Below are 17,678 nucleotides of genomic sequence, written 5' to 3'. Positions count from 1 at the left end.
CCTGTGGCTCCTTGGGATTTGGCTGTGGTCCTTAGGGCTCTCTGAGGACCGTCATTTGATCCACTGGGCTCAGTGGATTTCAAATGGCTTACGGCTAGGACTGTATTCCTTCTGGCTCTTAATTTGGCCAGTAGGATTTCAGAATGGGAGGCTCTGTCATGTAAACCTCCCTTTTTTCTCATCTTTCCTAGGAACAGGGCAGTGCTTTGCACTTGCCCTGGTTTTTTACCTATGGGGGTGTCTAGTTTCCACATCAATGAGGAAATTATAGTACCGGCCTTTACCTCCCCAGTCCTGTCTGCTGGTGAGGCCTATTTGGCTGTGGTACGGGCGCTAAGAATTTAAGTTGACCGTACCAGTCCATTTAGGAAATCAGACTCTCGGTTTTGTCCTTTCTGGTTTCCATAAAAAGGGTTGGCCTGCCACTACGCTAACTTTGGCAGGATGGATTCACAGGTCTTCCTGTTCCATCCTCTATTAAAGCTCTTCCACTAGGTTGTGGGTCCTTCGTGGGCAGCTCGACGTGGCGCCTCAGCGGTGATTGGCAGCCACGTGGTCATCTGTCCATATTTTTGTCAGGTGTTATGCTTTTGATACCTTCGCCTCTCAGGATGCTTCCTTTCGGCGGCGGATTCTCCTTACAGCACAGGAGCGTCCCCACCCTTAAAGGATACTGCTTTGGGATATCCCCAAGGTATCCTGTGGATACCCTATGGACCCTGAAGTAGAAAATATTAGATACGGTAAGAACTTACCCTTGTTATCTCTATTACTACGAAGTCCATAGGGTTCCACAGGACTCCCGCCCTGTCGCACCTGTACTGCAGATGGGCTTTGATCTGGTCACCGGTTTCTCCATCTCCTTCTGGTGAGAATGTGATTCTTGTGTGTTCCAGACTGTCTTCTCTCTCTTTTTTGCTCCTGCTCCGGCCTATGGCTTGTTACGAAACTGAGTGGCCTGAGGCTCGGGGGCGGGGTATAGGAAAGGGACCCCAGTGCATCCTGCGAGGCTGAAAATTTAACTCTGTGGTGCCTGGATGTCTGCCGCCATCGCCTGTACCCCAAGGTATCCTGTGGAACCCTATGGACTTCGTAGAAATAGAAATAACAAGGGTAAGTTCTTACCATATCTCATATTTTAGTACAGTATCTCAACAAGTTGTTGATATCAGTGTATAATGAATACATGTTTGCAACCCTGTATTTTGTAACCCAGATGAATGTTAGTGAATCCAGAGTCACCCTAAGTATTATTGCATCTTAAATATTGCATAAAAAATAGTGGTAGTGTTTACATACTACCACTATTTTTTAGAGCTGTGCAATGACCTGCAACCAAGGTATATTGGCCACAAATACTGGGAATAGTTGAGAAAAAAAAAAGTTATTTTTTGGCCACATTTTAAGACTGTGAAATAGTGAGCCTGTGGCATCTGACAAGTGGATTAGTTATAGATTTGAGCATTCAAAATAAACAAAACATAGTATACATTAAAATCTGAAGCATTTCATTGCAATATTATATTGGTCAATATCTTCTTGAAACTGTGGTCCTCAGTGATATCATTGATTTCTGGTCTATTGATAGTTTTCAATATTGGTTCAGCCACCAATGGCGGCTGCTTCTGTGTGTGGTATGGAATAATAGTATGGGCTTGCTTGCAAAAGAAGTCATTTTTGGACTTAATTCAGTTATTGGGCTCGATTCTATTCAGCACAATGTAAATAGCTCCGGGAGTGAGCTCCCGGAGCTGTTCAATACACCGCACTGACAAGTCCGACTAATGATTTCTTCTCTCATCCCTCTGGGGATGAGAGAAGAAATCCGACAAAAGTCCCGGCGCAAGGCTGTTTTCTGCCCTTAGCACCGGGAAAACAGCCTCGCGCCAGGAAGTTAGGTCGGGGAATGCCCGTTATCGCGCCTAAACTCCCTGTTTAAGGCGCGATAACGAGCCTTCCCCGACCTAACAGAGCGATGAATTGAATAGCTCCGGGAGCTATCTCCCGGCACTATTTACATCGCGCTGAATTGAATCGTGCCCATTATTTGAAAGATCCTAAAAACCAGACAACATCCATATTTTTGTGGTATCATTGCTTTATCCTCCACTGGTAACTGAAAATTATATAACAATCCTTTTTTCTTTTTCCTCAGCAGAGTTGTACTTTTAAACTTTTTTTTTTTTTAAATGATTATCCTCTATAAAAATAAAACCATGTATAATGCCCCTTAGAACTATTAGTAGAAGGAATAAATGGCTGAGCTGGAGCAAGTCTAAAATGAAATGGAAATCCCAAATAATCTGGACATATTAATTTTAATTAGCATGTGTATGTTGTGGGGCTCACCCACATTGTCACTCTAACCGCGCCATTGATAGATGAAGGGTCAGTCTTTTTGTAGTGGCAGCTCTTATGGATTATTGCTACAGACTGCTTACGCTGGGGAAAGCCAGTGACGGAGTTAGGAAGTGTGAACTGCTCATGATTTCTGTATTTAATGTTGTATACTAGATTAAAGTATCACTTTTCAGATTAAAAAATTTGAGCTTTCCCATATAATTTCACAATGTATTTCTAACAGTGTACAGTTCAACCCATTAATTACGTTAAAAACACATTTGGTAACCAATGATAAAATAAATGCTATTTACTGGTTTTTGTTTTAGTTTTTTTTTTTTTAGTTCATTTAGTTATGATGTACAATTATAGCAGAGGTATCAATTTTTGCATTATTGCAATTTACGTTTCTTCTTTTGCCTGAAGAGGTTTTGTTTCTTTTTCTTTTCTATCAAGATAAATCAAAGTTCTAGCATAAACTTTGTAAGACCTGACAGAAATAAAAAGGTTTAATCAGTGGTGCTTTTTATTTTCTTCTACAAGGTAGTTTAGTTCTGTTTGACTTAATACATTTGTTTTTGTGTTATTTTTTTTCCTCGTTTTTTTATTCTGTTTGCTCTATCAAAAGAAGTGACAAACTCTTATTTCATTGATCAGCTCCTCCACGGTGGAAGCTAATTATACAATCGGATGGTAATAATAAGGCCTGACATGTGTCTGCGGGTTTTAATAGAATGTCGGCACATACAAAGTAGGAAGTAATTGGATTGACAGACACAAAGCCAGTTATTATACCGTTATTATCTGATTGAAATAAGCCGGCAGAAAAGCAGGCAACTGTAGCATAACTAATCTGATAATAATGAAGTCCGTGCTCCAAGGAACGTGTGTTGCTTACATAGGAATTGAAAGCAAGATAAGCAGCACTTTGCCCACCCAGATTTTGTGATTTACCAATGGTCTCTAATGAAATGCAGATCACTGAGTGGGAGGCTATAATACACACAAACAGCACCTATAAGTATATATGCCTTAATCAGCCTCTAGAAGATTGCAATAAAATAAAAATTGTATGGTGTCATTACATGCTAGCATATAAAATGAAACTTGTTCAATAAATGTTTTTGTCTTTGGTGTTGTATTTTGTCCTTTTTAATTACTGTATAGGTCGTATCCTCTGTGCAGTGTCAGAATTGCTGTCTTTTTAAGCTCCTAAGATAGCCTTCACTTCCTAAATTAGGTTATTATATATCTTTGTGTATAAATCATAAGTATGTTCTATTGAACCCTCATGCTGCCATTTGATGTATAATGTCAGGCACATTTAAATAAGATTTACAATTTACATTTCTGAAATAGATGGGTCACCCATAGAGGTGGGGGGCAACACTGGTACTGTGATAGATGGCACACACAGGTCACCCATAGAGGGGGTGGGGCCGGCTCCAGCGGTCAGAGCACCCTGTGGCGGCTCTCTAGTGTGCGTCCGAAAATGGGGCATGGCCTAGTTACCATAGGCCACTTCTTCTGTGTGACGTTATTTGAAGGTGTGCCCGCATGACACGCCTCCAAACAATGCCAGGCTGGGGGGGAGGAGCCTCACTAGCTGGGCTTCCCCCAGCCCTCTTCCGTCACTGAATAGATGGCAGGGGTCCTCAACCTCCCGATTTGACCACCCGCGGGCCACCGCGGCCCACGGGTGGAACAGCGGAACTGTACTGTCTCGCTGAAATCGGGATGTTGGGGACGGATGCGCCCTCTATGGGTGACGCCCCTGTTTGGCCGCACTGATCAAACACCCCTAGAGCCGGCCCTGGGTGGGGCAACACTGTTATTGTGATAGGTGGCACAAATAGGTCACAGAGTGCCCCATGTTACACAACTGTCATTGCCTCAGCCTGCAGGAGGCATACAGGCATCACAGTGACACGGAACAGCAGGGACTGGTGCATGTGAGCATCATCCTGCATCCTGCCCACTGTGTGTTCAGCAGCTTTTGATGCTGCCTGCATCGGGCATCCAGGTGCTGGAGGAGCAGCAGGCAGCATCACCGAGTGAAGGCCTGGTAGCAGGGCCGCCTCACAGACATGGTGCAATACACTACAATGCGGTAAATGAGCTGCGCCGCACCCCTGGGCTTACATTCCAAAGGAACGTGATGTTGCCGGCACCAGGAGGGCACTGTTCGGGGCGGAGAATGGGAAGGGAAAAAGTAGCAATACGGAGGTGTGTGGCTCCGGGGAAGGGGAGGAAGATGAGAGCCAGGCTGGCGCTGATTATGCCTAGGCTGCACTGATGTCTGCAGACATTACAGCACAAGCAGTCCCAGCAATATAGTGTGAAGGAACGGCATCTGTATGAAATACCGCCAGCCGCATGGCCGGCAGTTCGATTCCCGGCAGCGCCTGGCCTACAAAAGCAGAGTTCCCGGCAGCGGAAGCCCGACAGCGCTGGAAATCCCGATCATCGCTAAGGTAAGTATAAACTAACCTAACCCTCCTTAGGGGTGCCTAACCCCCCCCCTTCCCCGCTGCCTAAACCTAAGTCCCCCGGGGGGGGGGTGCCTAACCCTAAGTCCTCCCCGGGTGCCCTAAACCTCCCCCCCTCGCGGCTGTCCGGTCGCGGCGCCCGGCATCCCTTCGATCCGGATGTCGGTCTCCCGGCGTAGGGGAAATGACAGGCGCCAGGATACAGCAGTCGGGAAGCCGGCTGTCGGGATTCCGGCAGCCGGCTTCCCGATTGTATACCGAAGGAACAGAGAGGCAGCTTTCCGACCAGCAGCCAGTACTTTTTTTTGGAGTTACTACCTGTAGTGCTTCTAATTCATGTCAGCTTTCAGTGGCCCCAAAATGGTGTTGCCTACTGGGAAAACTCCCTGTGAGTTCTATGGCCAATCCGCCCCTGAGCACTGCCCACTGTTTTTCCATCCACAGCCGCAAATGTCCTCATTGGTATCAGCCCTTGCACCTGACCCTTATTGGGTGCAAACAATCTGTCACAAACTGGCTTCCCTTCCCTAAACACATACCTCAGAATAGCGGGAACTCTAGCTACATGCTCATGACACTCCCACGAGACAGATCTCATTCGTGCGACCGCAATTTTGCCGCCCAAACACGTCCATTTCACACATAATATCTCGCCAAAAATGTGTAAATTCACTTCTTTGCATGCACAGTCTATGTAAACTCCCCATTTGTGGCTGTATACGGAGCTGGGTCCGACTCAGAATAAGGCCCAATTCTGCTGGGAAATGTGCCTTCATCCATGTAACACAATGGGTCCTATGTATCAAAGCTTGATGAGAGATAAAATTGTGAGCTATAAATCACCAAGCAATCAGCTTCTAACTTACATTTTATAGGCTGTGTTTGAAAAATGACAGGTAGGAGCTGATTGGTTAATACGTTTTCTCTCACAATTTTATCTTTCATCAAGCTTTGATACATAGGCCCCAATAAGCACTGGGCCATAATTGTGTTCTGTTTAAATATAAAGAGAGTGTAGACATGCTGCTGCAACCCTGGATAATATCGTATGTACTGTACATGTTTAAGCATTTTTCAGTGTTACAAACTCAAAATCTAATCTTGGCTTTGCCTTAAGAATACTTTTGTTTTTGATCATAGTAGGATTTTGGTTAAAATGCAACAAGCAAATTTGCCCGGTCATTAGTGAATACACAACTATAAATTCAGGCGCACAAATAAATCAATAATTTAACTCTCTGTGATCACTTGTCAAAAAAAATAAAAGCAGCTTCCAATGAAAGCACTGGTTTGCGTAATAACACTCTAATAAAAATATATATCTCAAAGAGAGCGCTTAATTAGCATATATTTTTACATTTATTTAAAGACAAATCTAAAAATATATTATAATTATGCGCTCTCTTTGAGATATATATTTTCATTAGTGAATACAATTAAAACTTAACCATAGGGAGTGTATTTAGAAAATTGACTGATTTTATGATGGCACCATCTACGCAGGCAGAAACAATCTTATTGTAACCTTCCTTGTTCAGCCAGGTCTGAGGACTTATTGACTTTGTGACATTTTTGTTTTTGTCACTGTTTCACTTAACACATTAAATAAATCTGTCAATAGGATATGCACTCTTTTCTTTGACACTCCACCACTAAAATAAGTATGCATGCTCTAACTGTGACCTGCATTGACTACTGTTAAAATTAATATCAGGCCATTTTTGCTGATTTTTTTTTTGCCAATATTATCGCACTCGATTTTCATCAGATTTTTGGCGAAAAACTATTTTGCCGTTTTTTTTTCTTTTTTATCGGCAATTTTCGCCGCTAACTGAATACGTCCCTAGTCTCTCAAACGGCATGCGAAGTGCTATGATGCAGCGGCCACAGCTTTTTTCCACGCCAAGTTCCATTTACAGTCAGTCACACACAAGTATATGCTCATGTGAAATTTATCAGCACGGTCTCCTGGTGCATCCCAGTCGCATTGCGACTTAGATGCATTTTTGGCAAAAAAAAAAAAAAAACGCCCGACGCTAGCAGACTTGCACAGGACCTGGCGGCTCACTCACACCAGGCATATTGCGCTGCGTGGCATGTTGAGGACATTGAGCACATCACTGCCGGGGAAACACTGGACAATTTAGCTCATGGATTATATAATCTAGTGGATACGCATTTTTAGACATACAGATGTGTCCTTACACATCTTTGCTGCAGTCGCGCCAAAAAGCCCCCCTCGCAGTGCTAGGTAACGCGAGACTCTGCTGGCGCAGGCGTCTCTCTTTGGCTGAAAATGCATCTAATTCGCAATCTCTAGAAGACTGTGCTTTTGTTGACGCAAAAAAGACCGCAGGTGCTAGCAGACATGCACAGGACCTGGCGGCTCACTCACACCAAGCAAGTCGCACTGCATGGCCTATTAAGGCTAGATGTATGAGGACACATCTGTATATGGAAGCAAATGCCTGAATATTAATAAATATATTAAACATATTTTGTAAAATACATAAAATAAACTTAATGGATTTAATGCAGAGTATGTTACTCCCGAAATGCATATATTCAACCATATGGAGAGTTGTATATACCTTTCACCCATCCCCTATATGCGTGCTTGGTTTGCTGCTAGTTATCGGCATCGGTGTGCAGGTTCAAATGGAAATAGGGGTACTTAAACTTACATTCCACTCTGCATAGACCACAGTTGTGTCGGCACAATCTATGTGAGGACTGAGATTGCCCTGTTACAACCCAGTTTTGCCTCTACAGTCATAAGTGTAGATGCAGTTGAAACGTAAATAACTCTGAATCACTCATCCAGTGCTTGCACAGTGCAAACATACACAAGATGCACCCAGCCAACAGGCATACTTTTATCTAGACTCAGTCCCTATGTGCAGGTTATAGATAAACATAACCTCTATGCAATCAATAAGAACTAGTAAATACAAAAAAAATGCACATTCTGGAACCTTAAAACTTATTTTCCTAACTGCAATTATAAACAGTCATCGCAATGTATGGGCAGAATTAACTATTATAGATGCATTCACATACTGTATGCACCATATGCTAGCATTTCTATTAATACTTAGGGATTTGCTCACTTTAATACATAAGTTGGATGGACTATTACTTAAAAAGATATGCAAGAATGTATGCAGTTTTTATGGTGGCCACATATGCTGAGATTTTATCTGCCTAGAATAACTGTGTATATGGTTATGTAAATGCTATGACCACAGATGTATGTCTTCTGCCATTACTAATCGCAGTGAATGTGCCTGTCATCCCAGTTTTCAGCCTCTTGCGGAATGAATAGATCTGTGCAGTCTGTACCTCCCTTCCCTTATGTGTGTTAACTTGCCTACAGATACATCAAGCTAAATAATGCTTATGTGGGCAGCATTTATATCTATATTACACTTTGTCATGTGGTAACCATGTTTCCGTAGCTGGTAGACTGTACTTTGTGCAGTGTTTAGGCTATAGGAAATGTCTACATTAATGGTGTTGTGCTAATTATACCAAAACAATTTAGAACACAAATAAGCTTGGAATGGCAGAAATAAAGATGAAGATGCCAGTTAAGAAATTAATGGTATATATTTCTCCTGTATATCAAACAAACAAACAAACCATTATTCTAATCTAGCACAGACTGCTCAGGTTAGGATATATGGGAATGCCATATTATGCATTTTTAATCTTTTTATTTATACATTTTCATTATAAAAAAGTTTCTTCCATATCAGCTCATGTTTGTATACATAACTCATATTATGTATTCAGCTGAGCATTCTATTTGTACAAAGTCAAATACACAACATGCAGCCCCAGGGGGAGGTGTCTCCTCCCCTGGGACTGCCAGTCTGGGCTGCTATTAGCAGAGAGCGGATTCCAGTAGGAAGCGACTCTTCTGCCTTTCGGCCAGCCATACCCGGCTACTAGGGGCTGCAGCAGACGTAGCCGGTGATATGCGCATGCGCCGGTCTCGGTGCCTGTCAGATCTATTTCGCAGGTGCCAGGACCCAGCTGGTAGGTGGGTGTCTCCCCAGGCCCCTCTCCACAGCAGCGGCATCCCCCCTCACCCAAGAGGGTAGGAGCCGCCGCTGCTAACCACTCTGCATGGTGTCACAGTGATTTATACAGCTACTTTGCAGTGCTGGAGCCACAGTTTTGATTTAGACCAGGGGACTAGCCGTGTGTAATTTGTATGTTCTCTGTGTTTGCATGAGTTTATTCTGGGTGCTTCGATTTCCTCCCATGCTCAAAAGACAAAATGATAGGTCAAAACAAATTAGCTCTTGTGTATTTGGTATATTCATAAACCCTGGTGTGTACATATTTGTGTGCATGATATAGGGCCTGACTCAGCAAGGATCGCTATTGTGATTACGCACGCAATCGGCCGATTCTTGTGTTCTGTGCATGCGTATGCATCTCAGTGTGTGAACACTTCACTGCGATTGGGACTGCGATCGCAGTGACTACGCAGGCACAGTGCAGAGTGATTGACAGGAAGTACCGTTTGGGGGTGGTGACAGCAAGGGGGGGGGGGGGATCGGTGAAAATCAGGCATGCCATTGTGTTTGAACGCCATTACAGGGGCGTGTATAAATTAGCCACTGCGATGCCATACGCAGCTTGGCTTTCCCTGCTTGTGATGAGGTTACCAATTTCTGATTAAGGGCTGACCTTGTGCAAGTGTGCGTGAGGCTCCGATTGTACTCTGTTACCGATGGTTTCACAGTCTTGCTAAGTATTACGGATGTGTGTAAGGTGAGGTGAGCGTCCTTATGTTAGGCTGTGTATGACATTGCAATCATTAGCATATCATCACAGTCAGACGGAGTGCGTAATCACTATTGCGATCCTTACTGAATCAGGCCCATAGATTGTAAGCTCTACTGGGGCAAGAACTGATGTTAATGGCTAAATTTTCAGTGTATTATGTAGGCAATATATAAAGAATGGTTAATGAAGAAAACTTTTTTTTTTTTTGTCTTTATGTAAAATATTAGGATGCTACATCTGACTTGTCATTGACCCCAAGAGAGTGCATTATTAGCCAATCATGTGCTGCAAGAGTCATATTGCATTCTGGAATCTGATGAACCTGCTGTGCACATGTTGAAAGCAGTGGCGGACCCACCTACTGATCCTGCAGGCAGCCGGCTAGAGCAGTGCAGCTCTCTGGGGTGGGCAGAGCGGAGGTCGGGTACTGGATAAGCTGTGGGCGCTAGCCAGGACCTGGCTGCGGCAGACACTGTTTGGCACTCGGCCGGCCAAAGGAGGAAGAGGGGTGGCATGGGATTTGTAGTTTATCTTTTACTGCTCAGACTCTGAGCAGTAAAAGATAAACTACAAATCCCATGAGGCATTGCAATAGGATGAAAAGTCAGCGAACCCATGGCTGCTAAGCCTGCTATCATTACAGCACTGGGGATGTCTCCTGTTTGGGTAAGAAATCATCAGATGCTGGCTAGAGCCAATTAAAGTGTGTGAACTAAGTGATACTGGGATATATTTCCCACATGATTAGGCCCCAGGTTCAGAATTTTATATATATATATATATATATATATATATAGTGAGGAGAGGGACTGATGGGCGTAAAATATAGAATGGGTGAGGAGAGGGAGTGATGGGCATAACATATATAGGGGTGAGGAGAGGGAGTGATGGGCATAAAATATATATAAATGGTGAGGTGAGGGAGTGACAGGCATAAAGTATATAAAGGGTGAGGGGAGTGGGTGATGGCCATAACATATATAGGGGGTGATGGGCATAAAATACATATATGGCCATATAGTCACTACATTGTAGAGACAAGGGGGAGATAAGAGGGCAAGCTGCCTCCTGGAGCTGCTGGGGAGAGGGGGCAGAGTGCTTAGGATCGGTCATAAAGACAAGGGAGAAAACAAGGAAAATTGTAAAGAAAGGGAAATAAAAGGGATAGAAGAAGTAAAAACATAAATAATGAATAGAGATATAAATGGATACAAAAAGCTATGATGTGAGGTCACGGTCTGAAAATGGGAGGAGCCAGGACTGGAAGTGGGAAGAGGAATGAGTAGAGAGAGGCAGGGTGAGGATTAACCCCCCCCACCTAAAAGAATAGTCTAGATCCGCCCCGGTTGGAAGCTCCATGCATCATATTTAGGCTGAGCCATTGAAATACAGCCTATTCACACACCATTGCTGTTATTAAATCTGATATATATGTAATGTATGGATTTGTGAAAATATAAGAAAACTGGTGGATAAGAAAAGGTGATGTAATCCATAGCAATTAATCACTTGCCTGCTTGACTTTTTAAACTGCCCAACAAAGTGACATAATATGATTATTGCGGAATCTGTATGTAATCCCAGCGGCTAAATAGCTGTCGGATCAAATACAGACAATGAAAGACCGACGGATCAAAATCCCGATTGGGGCTGGTAAGCACCCTGACTCTCCCTACCCTAATCCACCCTTAGTGGTGCCTAACCCTAACCTCCCCTCCTAGTGCCTAACCCTAACTCCCGCCTTCCTGCAGCCTAAACCTAACCCTCCCCCCCCGCGACTACAACCTAAGACACCCGGCTTACCTTCGTTTGTTATGCTGGGCGTCTGGATTTCATTGTGGGGCTAATGATAGGCGTCGGGATTTCGACGCCTATATTTAGTCCCATGTCGGGTTTACAGTATCAGGATTTCGGCATCCGGGATACCGGCCGCCAGTAACCTGACTACAGTCCGATTTTTGCTATAAGTTGCAGAAGCATCTTCCTATGTATCATTGACTGTTATCTAGAGAGTGATGAAGATGTAGGCAAATGCCTTCTAGTTCCACAACAGAATGTTTGACAAAATGATCACTTTCCCTTGTCCACCATGGCAGTTCCCCAGCATAAAGTACAGTTTCCAACAAACATACAGTACATTCTATGATCTTGTTTTAAAACGTAACAATGCATGTGGTGATGTGGACGGTTACAGAAAGATAACTGATTGTTTATCACTAGTACCCTAATATTTAAAAAAAAAAAATAGTAATGTGTTTTTTGTTTTATTCATTCCTTAATTGTATCCATTTATGTAAAACATCTATATAAAACATTCTAATAAGCCTGTTTCAAGAAGATTTGTAATGGTTTATCTGATTCTTTAGGGTCTTGTAACATTATACTGTTCACAGTGTGTCAGAGCAGCAAAACTTTTTTTTCTTCCTTTTATTGCAAGGAAAGACCGTAGGGACACTTTTAAATGGGAATAATAAAGGCAGCTGCTGAGAGCCATAGTGCTGAGGCAGCAGTACGCGAAGTTGTGCATCTAGCGTAGAATTCTGCATTCATGCTCAAGCAGCAGGGATCTCACTGGAGGAGAGCTATTCCCAGCCCTAGCACAGCATGCGCAGACAAGCATCGGAGGTGTCATTTATCCTAAATACCCATAACGCCACACCCCAGCTGTCTTCTAACAGCTTGAAAATATTTACAGCAAATTTGTTCTGTGTTGAGTAACCAAACATATCGACTCATATACAAAGGTGATAACTGTCACTAGGGCAATGTACTGTAAGTGGGTGTGATTTTTAAACATTTTGATGCAGCAATTTCTAATATGCTATATAATTTCTACTAAAGATCTTTGCATCTGGTCAAAATTAGAATGCCTTTTCTTTTTGCACCTCTGTTACAGTATTAGACAATGTATAAAGTAATGTTGACAGTGACTCCACATTCCAAGTTGCTGGATCATCTCACATGATACATGTTGTGCTGATTTAAACCCAAGGGAATGTAAAAAGCATTATCAACAATTCATAATCATACCAATTTTTGGTGCTATTTAGATCAGGTCTACCATCAGAAACCTTGGATCGCCACACAGCAAGACAAATAATTTATACGTCCATAAGCATAACTATAGTAGGTGCTAGGGGGGTGCGGCTGCTACGGAGACCCATCAGGCACAGGGGACTAATTGAAAGGGCTGCCCTGTTAGACTGGTATGTTGTTGCTATGGAGCAGACACAGTTCCAGTTACGCCTATGTATACATCTCACATTTCTTCCACTACTGTGTGCTTTTTGTTGGCTAATATGCAAAGCAGAGCCCATTCTGGTGACCACCGAAGTCGTCTTTCTGTAAATTTGTCACCTTGGTGCAACATGGCACTGTACATGATACATCCAATTGAAGTGTTAATGAACATTGGGGTCGGAAAACCCCAAATGGGTATGTTTGTCATGGTGCAAAAAAATGCAAGAGAAGGACTGTGAACTTGGGTAACCATACAGAGTAACTATGCAGTGGTTAGAGCCAATAAAATAGGTAAATTAAAAGCGGTCAGTAGTACATAAAAGATATGGAGCCATCTTAAATTGCACAGGGACCCTTTTTATGTCCCACAGGGTAACAATCCAAGGCTTACAGTAATTATCAGCATAGAACATCAGTATGGCATTGCAAGGGTCACTCACATCTTTGTATTACTTGCATCTCCTCTTGATCTCTACTTTACATATTTGCCAACAGTCAGGCTTGTTGGTCTTGGTGACAACACTTGATCATATTGTGAAACCTTAAATAAATGATAAAAGGTATGGATACTCCTGGCTTTTTTTTAAGACAATGGTTCTCAACTGTAGTCCTCAAGCACTACCTATAGGTCATGTTTTGCGGATGTCTATGATCATGCACAGGTGATGTAATCTATTTTGCTAGGACAGTAAATATCCTATCTGCTTCCATAGACCTAAATCCTCAAACCATGACTTGTTGGGAAAACTTGAGGGTCAAGGTTGAAAAACACTGATTTAAGTTGATCTGTTGAAGGCTGGGAAGCAGTGAGGAGAATCTGGTTGAAGTGAGCATTACATTTTTGAATATGAGTTACATGACCATCTCACAAGAATTCATGTTATGCCTTCTTACACCATGTAAATGATGTGATTCGGCAAGTGGAATCCATTTCCTATAAAGGCTAACTCTACGCCACTCAGTTGTATTGTTAAGGGACATAAAGCCTTAATTTTATCACACAAATTTAGGGGCATATATATTATTGATACCTCTAAATCTCTATACCCAAATGTCGCTATTTAGGACTACAAGTCGCTTAAGAATTAATTGCTTTCCAATCCAATTGTGGTTCCAAGCACAAAAAGTTATATTGTTCAATGAAAAGTATAGCACGCTGTGATCTAAACAAATAGCGCAAAAATCAAGTAAATACAAAGGCACAAGCCGATACATACGTGTGTGCACTGGTCCCCAGTATACAGTCATCTATCCAGAAGCCTGTGGTCATCCAAGAACAATGGCTGCATTCTATAATCAGTACTCAGGTTATATACCTTACGGAGTTCAGCTCTAACAAAGAAACTAGTTGACAGATTTCCATTGGGTCTTGCTCCTGGACATTCTGGTACGATGCAGGTCATAGGTCAGTTCATACAGTGCCACTGGGGGTATGTCCCAGTTCCTCAGAAGTTTCTTTGTGTGGTTTTCCCGCCAAAGAACTGGTTTAAACTAGCCAAAAGAGACTACATACAGAGGCACATTCTAACAACTAATTCCCTATGATTCATAACTTGCAGACGCATGATACGATCTCCTTGCCGATAGAATCTTAGATCTGCAAATAAACAGTGATTTAGAATGGTACCAAACATGACATGTCTACTAGTTTATGTACCTTAAATATCATATACATTAGATTTCACAGTATAAATATTTGCTAATAAAACCTCTAATAACCTTAATGCTTGGGAACCTTGTTATAAGTGATTGCATGTGTGTGTGAGAATATTGTGTAAATTCGCTAGTATGCGTTGTGCGTCTGTGTTTTGTGCTTATCTGCTTTGATGTACAGCGCAACTATGCGTTGTGCGCCTTGTATGTTTAATGTGTTTTATCTAATGTGCGTATAGGTTTTGATTGGACTTTCAACAATATGCGGTAGCAAAACAGACGCACGACGCTAATAATCAAATATAGCATCGTACACAATGGTATCGTACTGAGGACGCAAATGGTGTCGTCAGAGGCGACACAAAATGGCGTCGCCTGATATTAATTTACAAGATTTGGTCTCAGCCAATCATTCGGCTTCGACAGTATCAAAGCTTGATGTGAGATAAAATTGTGAGATATATATCACCAACCAATCAGCTTCTAACTTATATTTTGTAGGCTGTGTGTAAGAAATGATAGTTTGGAGCTGATTGGTTGGTGATCTATATTTCACAATTTTATCTCACATCAAGCTTTGATGCATATGCCCCTAAGAGCGGTATCCAATTATCCCCGAACAATTGAACCCCCCAGATCGGCGAAATACAGTGTTTTTTTCACCGATTATCCCAATGTTTTTTTTACCCTATCCTATTATTTCGATTGAAATAATAGGATAGTTATCCCGAAAACACACAGGTCCGCAAGCTTATCGCGGCACCTATGTGTATTCGCCTTTTTTTAGGTGAAAAAAACTGCAATTATTGTGGATTCTTTTTCGGGACATATCTGGTCCCGAAAAAAAAACTCTGATAAGTGCCCGCGTTAAGGTGCCCATACATCAGCGACTGTTTGTCGCGATGCGATGGGAAATTCTGTGTTCGGCAATCCATCGCCGGATCGCAGACATTTGTCATGTTAAATGTCGGCGATTTGACAATTGCGATAATTTTTTGATCATGATTGTCAAATCGCTGAAATCCAACATCGCAGGATCGCAGCAATCCGTCGCTAATGTATGGGCCCCATCAGGCCGACTTCGGGGCTAATTGGATAGCCCCAGGCGAGGTAATACCCCCCCATAGTTAAGGCCCCCATACATCAGCAATTGATTGCAGCAATCGTGCAATTTGCAATCGATTGTGTATAAAAAATCTCTCCCTTTTTCAATCGATTGTGGCAATTCTGCAATCGATTGAAAAAGGGAAGATTTTTATACACAATCGATTGAAAATTGCACGATTGCTGCAATCAGTTGCTGGTGTATGTGGACCTTAACTTGACTTCTGGAGTTTTGAAGATCCAGACTTAATTATGTGACAAGAATCACATAGACTGGGTAAAATCCTTCAGCATCTTTATTTCTCACAACAGGCTGTTATACAGGATACGGCAGTTTCACTGGCAAGATGTTACACAAAATCTTCAAAACAGCAATATTTTCTTCAGTAGACTAGCAGGTCCAGGATCCCTAAAGCTGGCCATCCCCTATACAATTTTCTGTCAGATATCTGTCCAATCTGACTGGTTGGGATGAAAACCTGGTAATATATGGGAGCAAATGACAATCATCCATTTGCTCACAAACACTGGAAAGTAGCCAAAAATAGCTTTTCAGACAAATTGGTTAAAACACACAAATTTAACCAATTTGAACAATTTTTTTTTTTGTACCTTTTTCAGAGTTTAAAATCATGTGATCGACTGTCATTTGCTCCCATACATTACCAGGTTTTCATTCCAACCAGCCAGATTGTGGACAGATATCTGACAGAAAATTGTATAGTGGATGCCCGGCTTAACACTTGTCACTCCCGGGCCTATAAGCTGGGCGACTATCTCACCGTCAGGCTGTGTCCCCAGTGTCTCTGCAGTTCTTAAACCAGCCTCACACAGGTGTCTGTAATCAGCTGCCTTCCAAATTCTGATTGAGGCAACACCTGAACTGGACATTACACACTCCTAATGCCTTTGCTCTGCCAAACCTGGAAAATCTGGATATTCCACATTAACTTCATGTGGAATTATGCTGACTCGGTCACAATTAATTCTGCCTAATGGTTCTTCTGTTGGGATACGTTTAGGAAGCCGGCGGCCGCAATCCCGACCGCCGGCTTCCCGAATCCTCTATCCTGCCTAGGGTTAAATGACAGGCATCTAAAATCTAAACGCCTGTCATTTTCCCGACGCAGGGAGACAGGCGCCCGGCATCCCGATCTAAGGGACGCCGGGCGCGCCAGCGGACAGCCGCAGGGGGGAGGGTTAGGTTTAGCGCACCCTGGGGGACTTAGGGTTAGGCAGCCCAACTGGGAGGGTCAGGGTTAAGCTAGGGGGAGGGAGGGTTAGGGTTAGGCATATACAGTATGAAATCTGTGAAGCAATAGAGACAAGTTATTTCTTATAATAGAGGTACCTCATGGGTTTCAGTGTCACAAGGATACACTACACATTGCACTTGGTCTTCCACCAATTGTGTTCTGTCTTTCTTCCCTCCAGATTTATTCAAAAGATTGAGCATGCCATTGGATTTGGACCAGCTAAACAGTGCACCTTGCGAGAGTTTCTCAATATTTACATCAAGAACATCTTCCTAAATCAGGTGTTGGCAGAGATCAACAAGGAAATTGAAGGAGTCACCAAGGTGTCCGATCCTTTGAAGTTATTGGCAAGTGCTGACGCCATGAAGATTCTGGGGGTCCAGCGGCCACTCTTACAGGTATATGAATACTCTCCCTTTTAGTCTGAAACTTATTATTCATTTATGTATTGACATTTATATAGTGCCAGCATATTCCGTTTCTCTTTGGGAACACAGCTATAAGACAAGACTGGGTATTAACATATAGACAGAGGTAGGAGTCCATAGGGTAATAAGAATTTGATGAAGGAGGTTAAGTGCTATATATAGGAAGTGCTTAGTGGGCTGTACAGCAATGTTGGCAACAGTATTGGTCTAGTGCCTTGGGGGTTTTGAGTATGGAAAGAAAACATGCAAATGTTGTTTGTATTGTATAGACGGGAGGTAATTGGGTAGGATAGCTTATGTGGTTAAATGGTTGGTTCTGGAATTTGATAAGCTTGTCTGAAGACGTAAATTTCCAGGGAAAGCTTGAA

The 17,678-nt window shown here is 42.7% G+C and overlaps 1 protein-coding gene across 2 annotated transcripts in view; it reads left to right on the top strand.

The window, feature by feature from the left end:
- The window catches only part of EXOC4 (exocyst complex component 4), a 453,886-nt gene that overhangs the window by 271,366 nt on the left and 164,842 nt on the right, over nt 1-17,678 (top strand). For both annotated transcript variants that reach the window (XM_088468694.1, XM_088468695.1), the window contains exon 11: nt 17,061-17,280. In XM_088468694.1, coding sequence (XP_088324820.1) covers nt 17,061-17,280 — 220 coding nt within the window. The remainder of the gene's footprint in view (nt 1-17,060; nt 17,281-17,678) is intronic.

The sequence above is a fragment of the Taudactylus pleione genome, unplaced genomic scaffold (genome assembly GCF_031769625.1).
Source record: "Taudactylus pleione unplaced genomic scaffold, aTauple2 ptg000086l, whole genome shotgun sequence".
Taxonomy (NCBI): domain Eukaryota; kingdom Metazoa; phylum Chordata; class Amphibia; order Anura; family Myobatrachidae; genus Taudactylus; species Taudactylus pleione.
This window is presented reverse-complemented; position numbering and strand designations above follow the sequence as displayed.